General features: G+C 39.6%; 1 protein-coding gene across 1 annotated transcript in view; it reads left to right on the top strand.

The window, feature by feature from the left end:
- Positions 1 to 568: 568 nt before the first annotated feature.
- Positions 569 to 20,875, top strand: part of WDFY4 (WDFY family member 4) — a gene marked incomplete at its 5' end in the record, with an annotated part of 85,418 nt that continues 65,111 nt past the window's right edge. Inside the window, 11 exons of the mRNA XM_010147650.1 lie at positions 569 to 842; positions 7,030 to 7,144; positions 7,709 to 7,812; positions 9,125 to 9,271; positions 9,637 to 9,826; positions 10,966 to 11,155; positions 12,577 to 12,737; positions 13,064 to 13,516; positions 15,062 to 15,166; positions 16,020 to 16,210; positions 18,812 to 19,422. Coding sequence (XP_010145952.1) covers positions 569 to 842; positions 7,030 to 7,144; positions 7,709 to 7,812; positions 9,125 to 9,271; positions 9,637 to 9,826; positions 10,966 to 11,155; positions 12,577 to 12,737; positions 13,064 to 13,516; positions 15,062 to 15,166; positions 16,020 to 16,210; positions 18,812 to 19,422 — 2,541 coding nt within the window. The remainder of the gene's footprint in view (positions 843 to 7,029; positions 7,145 to 7,708; positions 7,813 to 9,124; positions 9,272 to 9,636; positions 9,827 to 10,965; positions 11,156 to 12,576; positions 12,738 to 13,063; positions 13,517 to 15,061; positions 15,167 to 16,019; positions 16,211 to 18,811; positions 19,423 to 20,875) is intronic.

Raw genomic sequence — 20,875 nt, 5'->3', positions numbered from 1 at the left:
AAGAGGTGATGTTGTAGTGAAAATACCTACCTCTTGTACACAGACGTACATCTGCAGGGCAGAAGAGCTGAATGTTGCTGCCTGTGTGGGCCAGCCCACCCATGTCAAGAATCCTCGGCTTTTCCACACACTCCCATTCCAGCTAGTGCTTCAGTCTGACTCTGGGTGGGGACTGCATCAGAGATGTGCAGCTTGGTTTAGCATCCATACTCAATGAAATGTGTAATCTGGCTCTTGGATAGTGCTCTTCTGTTGCAGATCTGATGATGGTAATAGGGCTTGTTTTATCATTGGGGTGACTGAAATATAGGCTCAGTAGCAAAGCTGAGGCTGGAATTCACATTTCCTGCATGGTTTACCAGTTCGTCTTGCCAGAGCCCTGATGATTTGTGTAGTACCCAGCTCATAGGAGAGAGCTTGTTCATGTGGTTGCAAGGTGGTAGTGCTCTAGTCCAGGAGAAGACAACTCCAACTCCAATAATTAAGACTGTCAGTGTGTAGTTTTATGGAATAGTTGATCAGTAAGAGTTGTTGCTAACTGTAAATAACACACTATCTTTAATTTCAGGTCTCACTTCAGCATGGACAAAGCAGCTGAACTCATGTGGCAGCTGGAGGATTCACCTAACAAAGTAGGACAGCAAGAGCAAAGCCCTGATGATGGAGACAGTGCAGAAGTGTTGGGACAGCCTGCATGCAGCAAGGACAAGGCACCTCAGAGCCATACCCTCCAGTGGGAGACTCTAGGCAGACAGTTTGTAGAGTATGAGCAGGTGGCTCCATTTCTCATCCCTGAGGAGCAACAGAGAAGGCTGCTGGACTTTCTTCCCCTCTTCTTAAAGGTTTGTTCTCCCTGTTGCCTTTGGGGCAGATGCCAAGGATGTAAATTTGAGTTTCTGTTGCTCTATCCATTCTGTGGTCATCCTAACTGCCAGTTGAGTTAACTGGAGCACGATCCCTTTGTCTAGGTGATAATTACTTTCATTCCATTGAGAGCCGGAGGAAACAGTTTCTTGTCCTCCCTTCATCTAACTAACCTGCTATGTTAGCATGAGAGAAGTATGTTGATGAGCACTGCTTTACTTTCAGGGATGACTAAATTCTACTCTTGGAGTCAAGGGATATGTTGGTAAGATAGGCATCTTTCAAAGTGAGTACCCTGTCATGAAGAAGTCACTTCATGTCTGCCTCATCTACATTATTACTTAATGGGAGGTTAAGCAGAGTTTCAGTCTGAAAAAATGTGGTTGTGGCATACAGCCAGCTAGTGGAAATGCAGGGGTACAGTCTTAAGTGGAAGTTTTGGGTTAATGACAGTGCTCATGTTGAATTTTAGTGTTTGAGAGCATCTGTGTTATAGACAGGAAACTGGCATGAGGAGAGGAAGGTCATACTGTGGGTGAGTAACACAGCTAAGAACTAGAACATTTTAGTTATCAGGCAGCCCTACCCTATGCCCTAGACCTTCCATCGACCAGCCATTTCTGATGGCCATATTGAAGGGTGAAACTGGAAGAGCTCTGTAATGAATTAGAGCCTTATGGATTGGTTTTGTTTGCTAGGATGAGTGACGCATACAGGGAACTGTTTGAGTGGACCATGCAGCAAAAGCATGGCAGAGCTTATACTGAGAGGAGCAGAAAACCTGGGCTATCTTTAAATGTACTGTGGCCATGTTGTACTACAGAAGAATTGTTTTTCTCTTGAATTACCTTCAGTATTTATGGGTATGGAATCTGCATTTTTACAGTCTCTCACTATGTAGGTCTTTCAGAATGAAAATAAAACCTTCTTTTTGGTGAAACCATATTTTAAGTACAGATTTCAGCCATTTGTACTTGTGAGTTTTCAGTATTCATAAGTGACCAAACTCAGAAAGGTATGGAAGAGATTGATCTGAGTTAGTTTTCTAAAGAGAAGTCAGTGGGGAGGTGAGGAAAAAGCAGCTGATGACATGGTCACTCTGTTTATACAGAAGCACTGTGGGACACAGAAAGTGATATTCTGTAGTGAGAGGGACATTTTGAACTGCACGTGCAGGGAAATCACTGTGCTCAGGACTATGAAATCTTTGGAGTCCATGACAGTTAAACAGGAATAGTCATAAACATATCACTCGGATGGAGCATGAACCTATGCAGCTTTTAAGTCCTGGTGCAGAGCAGGACTTGGAAATTGCTGTAGATGCTGGTGGTGTTAACAGCAGTGAAGCAGGTCACTCATTGGTGTTGGTGCAATACAAACAATTGAGTTGTGGGTGATCTGGTGATGCCTGTAGTGAAGAGTTTGCTGTGTTTGAGTACAAGCTTGCCCTGGTCCAACGCAGTGCAGACAAAATGAATGCAAGGGTCTGAAAATGGGAGTGTATAGCTTGGAGTCTCAGAAGCAGCCTTCTCATTTAATCTAAATGGCTCTACAGATATTTTATGATTATTGAAGAAAGCTTTCACTTTTCACCACTTTCTCTCAAATTCTGCATTTGTTTGCATAGAAGAGTGCTCCTCCTGAACCAAAGGCTATATTTGAGCAGAAGGGATGTTGCTTTGTGTACATGCCTGTCACTGGAAATTAATCTCTTGCTCTCTACATATGGCATTACGTGTGCTGGGACAGACTGGGCTCTCTTGGGAGCTCACCACTGCTTTCTCAGCTCACCAAAATTCTGGCTTTGCAGCAGGGCAGTATTCCTTCCTTAGCCTTCAAAAATGCTTTTTAAAGTCATAGCAGGACTGATAATTCTGTAGAGGAGCACCTTATTCCATGGAACTACTTTTTAAATGGCTTGCTGATAAATGCACTGTTCTTTCTCTGAGACAGCAGAGCTGTTTTCTGACCTCCTGTCTTCCTTCTTCTTGAAGCTCCATTGAAAACATATATTCTTACTGCTTTGAGGGTATAAATTCTTCCCAACAAAGATAGGCTTTGCTGTGCTGCCCCTCCACCCCCTTCCCCCATAAGCAATGTATGGCAGGCTTTTTGTAAAATTCTTCTGCTGAGGTTTTCCTGCCTCAAATTCACAATGAAATCGAAATTCTCAGGTTTTAAGGTTTCTGACTTATGTTGTGGCTTTTTGTTTTGAATCTACATAGTAAACATGAAGTAAGCAAGTCTTGGCAAGGTAAGATTACATAGAACAACTTCCGATTTGTTGATCATTAAGTATGAATGATAAGAATGCTTTCCATGGGAAGGTCATTTTTTGGAATGAAACTTTCTGTGGACTGAGGAAGTTGTAGTTACTGAATAAAGATGCTGAAAGATATAAAATACAGAGGTCTTAGGAATTAAAAATTGGACAGCAAAGCAGGAAATCACTTATTTATCATGACAGATGAGAAATAAATTTTAGTACCAGTGGGTCAAAGGACAATTATCCCCCAGAAGGCAAGATGAATGTTGCTAAGAGACTGGCAATGTTGTACATATGCATATCCATCATGTGTTTCCATTATGTATGGCTGAACTTCACACACTTTAGGACTGTAGAAAGTGATTCCCTGAATTTCAGTAATGCTCAAAAGAGGAGACTTTAGATTCCTAAATAATATTTTTTCTACAGAATATATTTAGATTGGACATGTGAATTTCTCATTATCTTAACACTTGATTTTGTGCCCTAAGAGAGAGATTTTTCCCCTTCACTTCTCTTAGATGTATCAGTGGGGTTTTGCAGTACTTTGTAGGCATTTAGGTTCAGATGCATGGCTGGAGCATATTGGTCTTGTATCATGGATTTAGGATCTGGCCCTTCAGCTTTGAGTCATCATGTCCTTCCCCATATGACTCCTTTCATGTACCAGCCTTCTGCTTTCTGCTAAGCCCCTGGGCTGGCTGGGGAAAACACATCTCATTTTGAGTTGTACATGTTATGAAGTTCTTATAGAAACTACCTTGCTTCCTCCTGTTTAACAGGGGACTCTGCATAAGTCCTCTCCCTTCTTGGAGGATTTTCATATCTTGTTTGATCACACAGATGCCGGTGCATCTCTGTCATTTTGTCTTACAGTGCTTTAGCTCTTACTTAGTTGTCTGGAGAGACATGACACTAACCAGAAGGCACCCGGATGTGGAGTCTCATTAGTCACTGATACTCCTTGATGTAGGAGGAAAAGGTGTAGGAGAAAAAAATATTAGCCATCTGCTTGTGATTCAGGCCTAGCTGGGAGTCATTTTAATATGCCCTCTGTAGCATCCCTTTTGGTGCCTCAGAGGATATCAGAATGTTCCATTACATGGCTGGCTTTTGAGCTAGCATCTCTCCATGAAGCATGGACAGATGGCAACAGCAGACACAGGGAGCTTGTGGCAGAATCTTAAACATGCAGAAACAGGCTTAAGAGGAAGAAAGAAAATCAGATTACATTGATACCATATTATTTGAGTTTCCCCTGAAGGCAGACATCCTGGAAAGGAGTCAGATTGATGTTCTTCCAGACACAGACCTTTTATAGACTCAAATATGAATAAGGAACTGATTAGGCCTGTTCTTAAAGGACAGCATATTCTAGAGATTGGTGTTTGCCCCACAGGAAGATCCCACATAATATCAGATCAGAACATTAGTGGCCTGGTCTATAGTGAGATGGACTAGCTAAATATTTGCACAATGGATTATAGCAATGCTATGATTTTATTACTTTTCTCTGCTGTGTGTGGCCTGAACTTCCAAAATCTACCCATCTTTTTTTGTTAGCAAAAGAGTGCATATAATAAGTCCTTTCTGAAGTGTTGAGAGCATGTTCCCCTGAGGCAGAGGGGCAGAAATCTATCACTGCTTTCTTCTGAAGAAGGGTATAGCTTAATGACAAACGTTGTATATTTTTAAGTGGCTCTGGGTTTCTTGTCGTTGTGTTTGCCAAGTTCACTTCTGTTCTTTACAGATCTTCCCTCACTTCTGCATCAGAAGTGGAGGAATCAGTGGACTTTGTTCCTGCAGCTGAGGGTCTCTGAAAATTGTTTATGGTCAAAACGTGGAAAAACTAGCTTGTTTTTTTAATGTTGTTGATTGTTTGAAAATTAATGGATAGGCACACTGTGCATTTGCATTTCACTCTTTCGTTGCCCAGAAAAAAGGTGCAGTTCCAGAGGTCAGTGCAGTAAAATGAAATAGAAAGTAGGTGCTTGCCTGATTAGTGACAGACGACTGGCACTTTGTGGGGAAAGAAATAGCTGGTCCACAAGCTGCCATCAGCAAAGAAAGAACATGTAATTGAAAGCATTGGTAGGAAAGGAAAGGAAATAATGTTTGTAGAGGATCTCCTTTCACAAAGAGTTGCACTGATTTCTTGGCAGACAGTTTTATGGGGTGTCTGCTCCAGATTACTTTAAGAGAACAGATGTCTTGTTATTTTTGTTACCTTCCTTTCATCATCTGGCCTTACAGCTTGATTTTTCTGAGCTTTTAGAAGGAGACTTCTGTAAGGAATATTTTCAAGGTTGCTGGGGACAGAGGTGTCTCAGCCTGGTATTTAGAGGTGAATGCTGCACTATTGCAGATACACTGATGTGTATATCATCAGATGTTCTATATAAAAGGTAACGGTACCTGATTCTCAGAGGCCAGTTGAGTGTGATAGTATTAGTCTACTGGAATATTTTTTTATTGCTTTTGATTTTTTTTTTCCTGTAAGGTCAGGGCTAAGAAACATTTGAGATAGGATCTGTTTGTCAGACTCCGAGGAGGGAACCGTTAAGTCTTCTTGTTTTCCTTGTGTCAATGTTTATGAATTTGCCTATAAATTTGTTACCCTTGGCTAGCTATGCATTTAGGACTGTACCTTCCTGTTTAGGCGAGCTTATTATAGCATAGGAAATGTTTAGGAATCCTGATCTGGCAAGCATTTAGTGTCGTCATCTCAGCATTTCAGAAGTGCATCTTTTCCTGTATGTTAGCACAGGTCTGTACTCATGACGTAAGCTGTCTTGTAATGTAAAGGCCTAGCTAGACAGAGTTGTCACTCCAGGTGTGGCAGCATACATCTCAACCTCATTAGACAGATGGGTTAGGCAACTCATATTGCTGCAAAATCAGATCCAGTGCCTTTTGGACTCGAATATTACTCTGTTTTTCAGCTCCTTTTCCTATGTTTTCTTTCATTTCCTTAGTTGGCACCGAAGATTATTTCTGTCTGTCAAGAAATGCTGGTTTTATGAACCTTACTTTTCTCCCAAAATAGAATAGAATTAAAAGGTGTAAACTTTATGAATGTATTAAAAACAAGAACAACAATGAAAAAAACCCCAAACAAAACACACAAAACCCCTCCCACAACTCCAAACAAAACAAACAAAAAAATTTGCTTGTTTGTTCCTTCTGTGATTTTTATAAATTTATTGACTTGAAAGAAACAGTTCAGTTTCAGGTGAATCTTGGCCAGTATACTGCTGTCTAGGAGCAGTAGTCCTGTATTGCCATGGTTTCTTTTTGACAGATCTGTTGCAAATGCTTCATGCAAGCAACGGTTCCAGTCCCATTTCAGTCCCTAAGTAGCTAAGACTGTACAATGACTTGCTGAACAGAGAAAATTAAATTTTTATTTTTAATTTTTATTCAACTGAAAACTCAGATTAGGTTTATGATTAACTTTAGTTCTGGGGAGACCAGTTTTTTAGAGAAGGAGATACTTTTACTGAAAAAACCTTGGACCTGTAGCCATAACCCCTTCAGGGTACAAGGTGTTTATGTTGTATTTCAAAAGGGACTAGCATGCTTTTTGATACAAATGATTAGTGAAACAGGTGCTATGACAAACATTTACATTGTTTTGATTGCAATAAATGGATAAAATAATGTAAATGGTCTCTAGTAGGTGCATTATGTGATTCAAAAGGTAGTTCCAGGTTGACTTCTGTATCTGTATTTTCAGGGTCCTGCCTGTTTGGCAAATACTGCTTAATGAATTACACTGTCTGGGGAGGGAATTTTGCAGGGCAATGTTAGCTTTATGTTTGTGTATTTGTATTAGTTCTTCTCAATCTAGAAAAAACATGCTGTATCAGAAAGACTTAACAGTTACACTTGGATTTCAGGCCTGGGAAGAGTCTGCTGGAGTAATCATATTCCCCAACATTCAGCTGTTAGCCAGTGAGGTTTCCAAGCTTCTGACAAAAGAAATTAAGAGGAACCTCAATGGTAAACCTGCAGGTAATGATCCCATACCATATCGACTGGATTCACTTATTCTGAGTATACGTTGTCATTCAGCTTTCCTTTGTGTTTACCAAAGGGGAACAGGAAAATGCTAAGTGTAGCAAGCCTGATCTTTGAGTTAGATTGCACTGAAGGTCTGGCCTTGTATGCCATGCTGACCTTGGGTTTGGAACTTTTGTAGCTGGAATTGTACAACACTGCAGCAATGCAGTAAAAGAGGCCACATGATATTCTGAGGAGCTTTCTTTAATGAGAAAAATATTGCTAGCCACACATAGCTTTCATGGTGGCTGTTGTACATTCTTTGCACTGGGCAGCTGGCAGACTTCATGAACTGAGCTGGTATGCCCAGTGAAGCTTGTTAGTTTGAAACATGTAGTTTACATGAACTGACCTGAGCCTGATGTTGTTTTAAAATCCTTTTATGTCCTTATGTTCACTTCAGTGGATTCCTGCTACTGTAATTTCGTTAAGTTTGTCAGGTCTGTTAAGAAAGGATTAATGCAGCATTTTCATCTTTCATTAAGGAATTAAAGTTTAATGTTTTTGTGGTAACAGAGGAAGCTCGTCTGGCTTTGGAACAATTGCTACAAAAGAAAGGAGAAGCAGAAGATGGCCATTTACTTCTGAAATCAGTATATCTGCTCTCACAGACTGACTTGGTAAGAGTCTTGATAAGACTACAAAAGATTTTGGTTAGGTTTTTGCTTTTATTTCAGAGAAGCTGAGTAGCACCTAAGTCTTATGTTTGCATTGTCCCCAACTCTGAGCTTCAGCATGCTCACGGTACACAGTTAGAGGACATACCACTGGGTTTATAGTCTAGGCTTTTCTGAAATAAGTGCTCTGTGCTTTCAGATACCCGTTTTGTTCATCAGACAACTGTTTTTTCCTAGTGTTCCTCTGATTTTTAATTTTTTTCCTCCATGATGTATCACTGCTCTTCCACCTTTCCTTGTCACTCCATCGGAGATGACTAGTAAGCATCTGTCTGTCTGGTAATGCAGTGGCTGGATTTCCCATCCTGATAGCCTCTTACTTTGAGGCATTTCAAAGCATTTCACAAACTCTACTTGTACAGCCATCCTGCATGCAGACTGGCATCAGCAGTACAGCCTGCTGATGGGCATCAGGGGTACATATATCCCTGACATAGACCGGCGCAATTTGTCACATCCTTATTCAGATACATGAAAATAAAATCTTATTGTCAGCTTCTACTGGACATGTCCTACATCCTGTGGTATAAAGAGCTCTATAAAATTGTATGCAGTTAGTCACAGCATGAGGTTCCTGATGAGGTTTGTGTTTTTCACAGATTTAAGACGTTGCTCTTTTTTGTAGCACACGCTCACAAAACTTTGTATCACAAAACTCACTCTTCTGTTTAATCTGCTGCTGAATTTTGTTTTGATTTTTTGTGTGCCAAGCAGACATGCTGGGACCTCTATGTAAGTTATACACAGCAGTAGTGAAGATGGGAAGAAACTTAGTGTTGAGAAACATTGTGGAGAAACAGTGTCTCTTGCATTTATAAAAGCTGTAGTTAGAAGTGTGTGTGCAGTTGTTCAATATGTTACAAAAGCAAAGGTGTTACAGCTAAATGGCTGCTATTCTAGGTCAAGGAGGGAATGGGGAATTCATGTGTTTAACATACCAGGCCCCTATAGCTGCAGGGCAGCCTGTAGGTCTCCTTATGCAGGACATAGTAAGTATCTCTGTCAAAAGGGTAGTTCAGCTGGCATAGGAAGTCCTAAGATGAGCCATGGCAACACATGGTCAGTGTGTTTACTTGTGCCAAGTGGATTTGTACCACCATGCTATATGTTTGCTAGGCTCATATGCCCTAGAGCGCTTGTAAAGATAAAATGCTCAAGTAACTCTTTCATCTGCCATGACTACCCCCAGTGTGTAGAAACACAAGGAAACTCTGGTCAGCTTCTGTAGGGACTGATTTTTGTTTTCCTCACTTAGAGAACTATGTGGAACATCATTGGATCTGGTCTTCCAGCTGCTCTGATCCAGTGTCTGTACCTTTTCTTTACTTTTCCTCTGAAGAAAACCAGTGATGATGGAGAGACAAGTGAAGAAGACACTGAAACTCAGGAAATGCTTGTTAAGGTGAGATGCACCTCTGGGAATTCACTTGCCCTTAGTACTCGGTTTGCTTCAAACTGCCAAAAAAAAGGAGTAAATTTGCACTGAAAACCATTGAACAAGCATCAGGAGCAGTATAAATCGATCTGGGATGATGCCACTATATGTCTTTTTTCTTTTGTTAAACAAAACATCATAACTTTGTAAGTGGGAAAACAATTCCATTGAGAATATCCTAGTGGTAGTTTTACTTGTTCATTTCACTGCATTCTTTCTCATGGTATTAGTATCAAACTATAATCCCACCCCCTCCCTGCCCCTGGATTTGTCTTCATCTTGCAGATATTTGTAGAGGTGTTTATTGTAGCTGATGTTTGTTTGCTTTTCAGATAATGCTTAACATGTACAGAGAGGAACAATGTGTAGAGGAACTTCTAGCAGCTGATAAGCTTCAATCATTAATTATAGCAACTGCTTCCCTCTGGGATAAGTGTAGCCACCCGTGGAAAGTACCTACAGGCCGTGTGCTGAGAACAATTTCAAAGGCTCAGACCAAAAACAGCATTGTGCACCTACAAGGTTTGGTTTAGTCATTTGGCTGCTTCTTTCTTCATAGCTCCACTGAATGAATTCTCAAGAAAAGTCTCCTTGGGATAGATTTTTATCTCTTCATCATCTGGTAGTCAGTCAACTTCAAAACATTGGCTCTTGGCTTTCTAGACAGGAGCTTTATTTCATCCTGATAGCCATTTGGAAACTGAAGTTTTTTCTACAGAAAAAATAAAATTACAGGCAAGAGTCAATGTGACTTGTTCACATTAATGTAGCCAAAGACGAGGTGCGTTACGTGTTATTTTTTTTTAGGTTGTGTGAATCATTGTGTGAACCTAAGCCTCATTTGCATTCTAAATACAAGGTTGAGAGCAGTGCCAGAGGAACAGTATCCTTTGGGACAACATCATGATTGCTTGAGTTACATCCTCATTTCTTCCTAGGCATTATTAGAGTGAGCAATTTTTTTGTTACAAGTGCAAAGGCAATGAATCTCCATCTGTTAGAAGGGAAAAAAAAAAAAGTTTTATAATTTACACTTTACTGCCAGTATTCCTTGGCATGGAGTAACTGCATACAGGTATTTTTATTATTAAATTAAAAATTTGGTTTCCTGGGTGAGATTGAAAGACCAAGGAATCATAGTTCTAAGAGTATTGAACTGTTTAGCTGTTTTGAAGTTATGCTGGAAGGACTGGTCATCAGATTAGACAAGAAAACTAGGCTTCATTGCTCAGAGCAAGATGTGTATACCCCACTACGTATGCCTCGTTGAGCAAAGAATTAATGTGTGAACTCTGCACAGAACGTATGACTGACTTAGTACAAGACAATTAAATATGTCAGCCTCTGCTTATGTTCTGCAATTCACTGTATATGAATTTTGGTGAGTGGGTGGGTTGGAAGCTTATACTCCTGAGACTGAATCGGTTTCTGGGAGTTAAGCAAAGTGCATGCATATTTTAAAACCAGAAATGTTCTTCATGTAGCCTCTGAGATGGGTATGATATGCATATATCCTCGTCTTATCTTTTATTTCTAGAGAGAGTTAAATTGCTGCAATTTTACTGGGAAATTATTTTTCAAACTTGTTGTTCTATTTTTCTGAGTAACTCTGAATTTGTTTGACTGTCAGTTCTTAAGTACTTACTATGTTTTTCCCCCAGCTGTAGACTGCATTAAAATAGCTATTCAGAATCTCTTTAAACTGGCTGATACCCTGCCTGCTTGTGATGTGTGTGAAGCTGCTAGTATTGTCTTGTGCTTTGTGAAAGATTCGTATCCCATATCATCAGCTTTATTAACAGAATTTGAAAGTAATGACGGCTACCAACTCCTGCTAAAAGTTTTACTCAGGTAAGTAGACAGCTTTTTAGTGGGCTTCTAGAGGATGGGACTGAAACCGTAGAAGAAATTAATGGTAGGAGAAGTTATTCTACACATGGGATAGGGTCTTACGGAACACAAGACAAAGGTTCTTCATCAATCAGTGTTAGGGGGTATGTAGGTCAGAGACATTTGTCTCAGTTAAGGTAAATGCTTGATCCAGGAATGCAGTCAGCTAGGGAAGGAAAGCTGATCTTGCTGTGCAGAAAACAAGCAAACAAAAAACCCTACCCAAACATATCTGAAACGGTTACATTCTTCAGAACTGAGATTAATTTGAACGTATCAGGACAAATTCCCACTTGTTACCCTAATCAAAAGTAGAAAGTAGAATCTTCTATTCTTTTTGTCTCCGTGCGTTGTCTAACCAGGCTCTGAGTTTGCTATGTCAAAACAGTATATTATACCACTTCCCCAGAAGCACTTAGGAGCTTTGTTCTGGTTTTCTTTAATATTATACGAAAAGAGCATTTCCAGATCTTCTGAATCTATTGTTGTTTCCATTCTGGCTTTGCCTTTTCTTGTAGTTCTTCTCCAACACTTGCAAGAACTTCAGTCCCAGACCAGTATGTTAGACTGAGGGAGGGGGAATTTTGTAATTTGGATCTAGAGGAGTGTAATTTCAAACATGAATCCAAAGATATCTGTACATGAGTATGATTTCTGATGATTTGTGGATGGTACAGAATTTTTAACCTACAATTGGAAAGTCTTTTTCTGGCAGTGTTTTGTTTAGTTACAATAGATTGTCTAGATTTCCCTGATAAATAAGCTGTGTTGAAATTTATATTTCTGATGAAGTTCTAGCCACAGAAGGGCAGAAACACCTGATCTTTATCAGTAAGGGCTATGACTGCCCCTGTCCTCTTTAGCTGATATAACTAGGGTGGAGAGACAGAAGTAGCATACAGGTGCTCAGGGCTTGAGATTAGTCTCCCTTCCGAGCATATACAGACAGAAAGGGATAGACAGAGAGTTTCTTTCCTAAACATTTTATGTGTGCTGGTTTCTTTTTCTCTGATGATTGGAATTTTTACTCTCCAAAACAGGCATTCTTCTGGGGAGAATTACTTTTTTTTTAAGTGTACATAACTGGACTAAATTCTAACATTTATCTTCCTTTTCTTCAGAAGATTCTTACAGTGTCACTTCAGTTTTCTTCTTCAGTTTGTAAGTTTTGTTCTGATTCAGAATGTGCCACCATGGTGTGGAGTTACTGTTTATAAGATGGTTAAACAAGTCACAGAAAGCAAGACAGAAAGACAGTAAATGACTGGGGAAGAGTGGCAAGTAAAATGTGTAGCTCCTGTGTGCTCAGTACCTGGTGAAATACCCAAAATGTTTGCATTACTAAGGCATGAATATATGACTGTCCTGAGTTTTGTTCCTAGATGTGAGGGGTTGCAGCAAAATGAAGGAGACCCCTATCTGGATGAGATTTTGGACATGCTGACTTGCCTTACAACCTGTGGGAAAACTGAACTGAAAGTTTCTGGCAATATTGTACACCCGCAATTACCGCATTTTGATTTTGAACGGACACGGTCTTCTGGTAGAGTATATACATTTGTCTATGTAGGTGGGTCATAGAAGAAGGAAGTTTTATTCAGTACGTGTCTTAAGAACAGGAAGGAGTATGAGATGGTATCTTCTGATCTATGTGCTTAACCCTTCAGAAGCCTGAATGCTACCTACATCAAACTGAACTATATCAACTGTTGGGTCTAATCCAAGGTTGAGAACTCGCCTCCTGGTCCCATCCCTCATGCCTGTGACCCCTATTTCCATTCTCAGATACAATTTAACATTATAGTTATGGTGCTTTGAGTTTTAAATAACATTGATGTAAAAAATATCTTACCTGGTTTTATCCCACAGGAATGACAGTGAAAAATCTCCAGGCTTTTCAGGTGTTGCAGTCCATTTTCCAGAAAAGTAATGATCAGCATCTGTGTGGAAGAATCTTGGCAGCAATTGGTACCATATGGGCCTGGGACACAGTGAACTACTTTCTTCTGGAATGGACACTACAACCTATCAACCAGTTTACTGACATAATCCATTTCAAACCACACCCAGTCCAAGTCCAGTTCTTCAAACTGGTGGAGTCCATAGTGCTAGATCTGTCCTATGTCCCCCATGAAATTTTGAAGAAGGTTCAGTATTTGATAAAGGAAAACTTAGTGCCATTCTGCACCTTAACAGCTCTCCGGTGCCTTCTCAGCATGACCATGAAGGACCTGTTATTCAGCGACATATTCCGTGACTCTGGGCTTTTAGGCCTACTGCTGGCACATTTGAGGAAGCAAGCCAAGATCCTGAGAAAGTCAGGTACAACTTAATGTCATTCACAATGACTTTTGAAGTAACAGATGAGTAGGAATGAATGAATCTTTCTTCAATCAAATTACAAATTTTACATACTGAGTAGCTAGTTTTTGTCTGCAAGCCAACTAGCCAAAGTTTGACATACTAAGCTGGGTACTCTCTAAAATCTTAGCTGTTTATCATTCTATTCACTAGGCTAAGCAGTTCTGGAGTAATCTTCACCACTGTATGATGAATTATTCTGGAGGGTACTGTTGAGCCCACACTTTTAAACAGGTCTCAATTTGAGGTTCTCTAGGATGCCATCTTGAGATTAGAGGAAGTAAGAGATTTCTAAAGTGCTTAGTTCCTCTGAAAATAACACTTAATTCTGAGGACTGAAAGCATTTTCTTGAATTCTGGCCATATATTACCCACAGTTACTACCACCCATTGTCACCTGATATAGTTGTCTCCTATTATGAAAACAGTAAGGTAATGGTCCTGGTGTAGTAACTGTGGAGTACAGCTGACTTAAGGGACAGGCTCACATATTTAACATTATATAACTGTTACTTTAAAGAAAAATGCGTGATAATATTTTCTGTGCTATATGAATTGGGAAATGCCTTTAAATTTCAGTGCAATGGTCATTTAATAAAGGAGAAGGGATGCAAAGTACTAGGTGTAACTTCTGATGCAGCAAGTTTATACACATTTATTCCAAATATCAGAAGGAACATGAATTTGCAGCAGAAGTTCTGGAGTGCAATCCGTTACCTGCAAAGACACTTAGATTTGGTTATTGATATCAAAGAACTGGAGTTTTTTACAGAAGTACTTAGTTAAGGATTGTCGAGATAAACTTCTGATTATGAGCTAGTGCATAGGGGGCTTTCTTCTGTCTTTTCATAAATTTCACTGCTTTAGATTACTTGGCGATCTAAATTTTATAGAATGAGTCATTGAATGGCTCTTTAATTTATAAATTTAGTCACACAAATGAAGAATGACAGGTTGGAAGACACTATGAAGTGATCACTGCTTCCCTCTTTGGGTTTTCAGAAAATTAGTCTGCAAACTTCAAGCCTACCTCTCACTATATGATCCTGAAAATGTTTGCCTTTAAGCATGCAGGGGGTTCCTGCTCTTCACTTTTAGTTTAGGTATTTATGTACTCCCTGTCTGTTATAATTTACCACTTCATAGCTCATAATCTGTAATGTTTTTATTTGTGTGTTCTTACCAGGTATCACTGAACAGGTGACTCTACACTTGGGAAGTAGAAAAATCACTATTATCAGTATTGCCTATAGTTATGCAGGAGATCGGGGCTGCAGAGCATAGCATAAAACCTGTGTGTCCCAACCCCAGGCTAGACTCCAATGTGTAGACAATGCCCTGTCTGTATTTTGTTGCTCATTTTAGGGTTCAAGTAGCCTGTAAGTAATATTTAAGAGAAAACGAGAATTTACTGGAGAACTGGTTTTCCTTTTTGGTCTAATATATTTTAGCTGCAGTTAACCATGTCTTGTAAAAATTGTATTATGACTTTTAATATACTGACAGCTGGAACCCATTTACCTGGTCTGGAAGAAGGCACTGAGAAGGAATTAAATGCTGTGATGCTGAAGATGGTGGCTGCTCTTACAGTGGGGTCTGTGAGGAACACAGGTAAGAAATGACATATGACTGCATTACCTTTGTGATATTTGGTGGCAAGTGGCCATGATGCTTATTAGGGAGCACCAATACATTTTCTGGCTTTTGTGCTTCCGTGAGAAGTGAAGGACAAAATCTAGAAGTGTAAGGATAAGAGTGTTACACCGGGAAGAAATGAAGCAAAGATATTTTCATCCTGCATAATGAGCCTTATCCAGGTAGTCACCCTGCTTCCCTCATCCATGTGGATACTCCTGAAGTGTTTACATAGAAAACACAGATGTACCTTGTGGAAAACAAAACCACGTGTGTGTTTTGTGTATTGTTTGTTTATTTAGATTTTCTTCCATGGTGCCTATTATTTGAAATCTTGATAGAATCAGATGCGTGCTGAGTAACACTCATACATTTAGTACTGGCTGTAGGGAATCTTGTGGAACGTAGTTATACAGTAGTGAACTCTTTCTGAATACTGGAATCCATTCATTTCACCCTTGAATCCTAGGATCACCATATTTGCAGCATCTTACACAGTGCAAATATATTGTCACAAACTACCTAGCAGTCCCTTTCATAAACTAAAGAGAAGTTTAAGCTGAAAACTAACAAGGCATCTTTTCTGTTTCATTTATTATTGTATTGGGAAGGTGTCTCCTCTGATCAGAAACCATAGTCATCCAGTCATTTTATCCCTAGTTGTTCTTGTGCCATTCAGTTTGTGTTGTCTTCAGCTTAACCAGCTCTTCTTGCCTCTGCTGCTGTATTTGTAGAAATGTATCACTTCACACCAACACTGAAAATCTGCCTGTGAAAACTGCAAGTAAAGGATAGTTTGAGTAACAAATGATACCGTATTTGTCCCTAGTTATTCTGAAAGACTATGGAATGGTGCCATATATCAAGATATTTTTGGATGATGAGTGCTACAGGAATGCTACTCTCAGCATCTTGGAGCAGCTATCAGTCATCAACTATGAAGAATATATGAGGATTATTATTGGGGCCCTCTGTTCTTCTACTCAAGGAGAACTACATCTGAAACTTGATCTGCTGAAGGTAATTAATGCGGCTTCCCACTTGGTTGTTAGTTTCTTGGAAACTGCTTGGTTTGTGGCATATTTCTCTTAACCTCACCCCTAGCACTGTGCTTTTACCAAGAAGGTAAGTACTGAAGGAAATTCTGGGCCAGTTTTTGGTACTGGTAAATTCTGTGCTTTGATTTTTAGTGGTGTGCATGGTCAACACTTTCACTCAGTATCAGACTGTGTAATATTTTGAAGACTTAAGTAGTAATGCAGGACAGAGGAATGGAAATGGAAAAGGGCACAGTTGTATGAGCAGTTTTATGTAATGTGACAGGAAAAGAAACAAGCGTGAATGGAAGTGGAGGAGATGTGGAGGGAGGATGTGAGAAGAGGTAAAGGAGTATGTTTGGAAGGGGCAGGGTAGGCATGAGATGAACAGCTTGATTCTGGCAAGTTTTCAAGATTGAAACTGCTGTCCTTGCTTTTGTCAGCTCTTGCATACACCGGTGTCATAGAAAAAGAGATGTGAGAAGATTGAAAGAAGGAGTCTTATGAAGGTGTAGAGGAAGAAATTAGAACTATTCTTAGCCTCTGATGTGTTTATAGAGGATCTGATTGATAAGTAATGAAGCAGGGGAAAGAATCAGTGTGCTTTATTTTGATTTAGATCATAGGCATCAAATTGAAAAGCAGCAGTGTTGTAAGCACTGATTTAAAGAATCATTCTACCTTCTCCTCCAAGTGTGAACGGAATTCACCTTTCAGCACAATATTAGCAGCTGCTTCTTTGATAAAAGAACCATGTTACTTAAAAAAAAGAAAGTGATGAAGTTTATAGCTTTGATTTGAGACAGTAAACTTGAACAACATTTGTGGAAAAGTTGAGTACGGTGTCCAAAGTAATATGAAAATAAATGCAGCTTCAGTATCTAATTTTGACAAATGATAACTGTATGAAAGAATAATGTAAGCAAATGAATTTATTATCTACATCCACTGGGACAGTGATTGTGTTAAAAATTCAGATTGATTTGCTAATATATATTTAGCTGTTAAAGCCTGAGCCCAAATGCAATTAGCTCTGCCATATTCCAGTGTGGCACGTGGACAATTATGAGGAATAACAAATAATGGAATGTGAAATAAATTCTGTTAACGTTAACTGAGTTAAGGGGTTTCCAGCAGACATCAGTTTTATAGATTCAAGACACAGGAATACTAACTCATAGGCGATTAAATTCTAACTGAGTTAGAGCTGGAGGAAACGTGGTTACTGTTGACCTTCTCTGAAATGTGTTAAAGCCATCCTGATAACTTCAACGCTGAGTTATTAAATTTACTCCCTGTTCAGAAGTCTCTGCCTGGTTTGATACATTATCATACAAAATTGAATGACAGTAATAGAGTTCCCCCTCCCCCTCCAGATCTGGCAACACTTTCTCACAGTCCTAGATCCTGTTACAGGGAGATATATTTCTGTTAGAGGCTGTTCCTATTCAGCAGGTTGTGAAGTGAACCTCTTTCATTGGATATCTGTTGGGAAACTTTATATGTAAAATTAGCCCTTTCCAGTGCGAAAAGTTACAGCCTCATATTTGAAAGGTCCCTGGTGCCTGTAAGACCAACATATATACAAAATTAATTGTGCAACATCCCGAAAACTTGGCATGGATTACATTTGAATACAGTAGACTCTTTCCTGCAAGCTCTTTTTTCGTCACTAACTGTATTTCCACCACTACAATTCTTAATAACTTTTCTAGATTTGTTTTAAAATGGCAAGCCCATAGCATTCAAAACTTAGAAGTTGTATAAGTTGTTTTTTATGCATGTGTAATATTGTCAAGTGGCATCCACTTATAACATTCTTACATTCTTTAAGGCCACTGAAGTTAGAGAAAATCTAATGACTTCATTATCTTGGGATCTGACATTTTATGGTTTTTTTCCTCCCAAGTGTTGTGCAAAATTTAAAAATGCCTCTGCTGAGAAAGGTAATTATTGCCTTTCTTAATGAAGACACCCTGCTTCTTTGAAGTATTCTTTGGGCCATCCTGTGTGGCTGCTTTTTTGGAAAGGGTCTGCTCAGTCATATGAGCAAAAGTCTAGTCTGATTCCTTGTGTGTATTCATGGCTGTAGAAAGACTTGTCTGTAGAAAACTGCCTGTGCCGCCTTCTCAGTTTCTATATGAGGTTATTTACAATTGAACCTCTTTTTTAATTTATTTAAGGCAAAGGCAGATTTCTTGGGAGAGTCTGGAAAGACTGATAAAAGAATATCCAAAGGTCTGGAACTACTACTGGCCAAACTGACTAGGATATGTAATGCAGCAAATCTGATTTCTTTGCTTATTCCTGTGAGCACTGTTCTCTACCTGTCAGGCTGACTGCATGGGTTGCTCCTGAGGGTGTACTCAAATGTTGGTTGTTAGACTCATTGCATGGAGGAAGGGAGGAGGAGAAAAGTTGTGCAGTGGTGACTTTACTTCAACCAAGTTTCTTGGTTTTCTTCAAAGAAAGAAATTTCAGTGAAAGAGTTTTGGTACAAACTTGGAATTTTAAAATACTTTAAAGATTCTTTGTCCCATGGTTTAAGTTCTTCTTTTGTCTCCTTTCTTCCTAATGTTTGTAGTCACTCCTGAGGATACTGGAGAGTCCCAAGAGCCATTCAGCTTTCAGAACCTGCAGTGGATTCAATGGACTCCTGTCCCTTCTTTCAGACATGGAAGGTGCATTGCAGGACCCTCCACCTGGGCTGTGGGCAGCAGTTGGACAAAATTGCGTATTGGAGCTTGTTTTCTACACACTTCAGGGGATAACTGCAGCCTTGCACTTGGACCCCGTCAACAGCAACTTCTTTGAGAGGAATGGTCTCTTTGAAAAGATGGCAGAGGATCTCGGTTCTCTTGGATGCTTCTGGACACAAGGGGAATGGCAAATCCCTCTGAGCCTAGAGAAGACAAGGACATTTGCAGAATTTTTGAATGCAGCTTTCTGCTCTTCGGAACCTTTCCCAGTGTGGCTAAAGAACTGCATATGGATTCTGAATTTTCTTGATCACATGGTCAAAGGAACACTCCATCTGGAGTGCTACTTCAAAGAGAGAAAGTCAGAGATGGGAGAAGCATCAGGAGATGACCAGGAGGGACTACAAGTTCAAGAAGAACATCCTGTTGCTTTCAAAAGACCAGGCAAAAAATTACCTGCTTCTGCCTACAGGCTATGGGGAAACCCTGAAGAGAAGTAAGTCTTTATTTACTACAGGAAATAAAATAGAAAGGCAGGTATCTGCATTTTATATGATAGTAAAGTGAGGTAAGGTGTGATTGAACCTGCTACAACAAACAAATCAGTGCCACAGTCCAAACTCCCAGGCCTCCAGACAGCAGCAATTGCTTCTTTTTGAAAAGTAAAATTGGGGCAGAAGTGTTCAGTGGAGCACTGGGACATCAACCCGAATTGTTGCAGAGTATGTGCTGAAGGTTCTGACATGTACAAAGCAGGATCAAGACTGAGCTCCAAGGAAAGGGTTGCTGTGACTTGAAGCTTACTTTTAGTCTCTTCTTGAATCTGCCTCAATCAATTTTGACTTTTTCAGTTATGTGGAAAGCTGTTTCCAGTCACATTAAAAATAAAAACTATTTTATTTTAAATATTCCCTCATGCATGTGTGTCCAGACGTGAAGAGACACACACATACTTACTCATTCACTCATACAGCGGAAATAGAGAAAATTGGAAAAAGATTAATAATGCTTCCTACCACACGTAATGAAGGATTATATAAAAATATATATCCTTTGCAGGAAGAAAAGACTACACCAGAAATCAAAGTAGATATCAGTTTTGAATCAATTCTGAATAATGTATTTTGTAACTTGTGAGATCTTCTGCCCCTTCATGTGTGTCTGTAGCTTTATCTTGGATCTCTCAGTCCTCTTCTCAAAAATGTTTCTGGTTGGAGTTATGCTTAAAAAGGCTAAGTTTATAACTGTGAGATTCCTTCAGCCATTATTGTAGGTTATTCCACAGTCATCTTCCAGGTTTAAAGACCAAGTCATTAGGTCTGCCACACATAGCTAGCAGTCACTGAAGTCAGCAGAACTTTTGTTCCGTGAGTGCTGAGGCAGGCTGAGTAAGTATTTCTGGTCATATCTGTACTTGTTTGAAGCAACTAGAAAAACATACAGTAGATTTCTTTGCTCCTTGTGCAACTGATTTTAAAATAGTCATGGAGATGTTTGCCTCCCTATCACCAGTTTTTTAATTAAACTGGAAGTTTCTAGTTAGATAGTGCTAGGGAGAGGACTTGGTGGCTCAGGAGGAGTGAATACTCAGTATGGCTCTGTCTTCTGCTTGTCTTTCTTGAGTTACTAGGTCTGAAACATAAAGCAAAGCTTCCTAGGTCCTGTGTGGTTTTGCATGCTGAACTGTAACAGTGAATACCACTTGTGGATAAATTAATCCTATAAATTGGGATCCACTCAGTTCTGTGTCTGGTTTGGGACAGTTTCGTTTTGATTCTGGGATTAGAAGCCACAAAAGGAAGCCAGGTTAGCTAGAGGTAGCTGGGGAATGTCCAGGACAAGTGTATGCAAACACAACAGAGGAACATGTATTGTCAAGCTGTTGATCTCTAGGCCACAGAGCCTGTATCTTCTTCCAGCAGTAAATTTTCTGAAAATAAAAATAAGAA

Source organism: Eurypyga helias, unplaced genomic scaffold (genome assembly GCF_000690775.1).
Source record: "Eurypyga helias isolate BGI_N326 unplaced genomic scaffold, ASM69077v1 scaffold13092, whole genome shotgun sequence".
In the NCBI taxonomy this organism is placed as follows: Eukaryota; Metazoa; Chordata; class Aves; order Eurypygiformes; family Eurypygidae; genus Eurypyga; species Eurypyga helias.
This window is presented reverse-complemented; position numbering and strand designations above follow the sequence as displayed.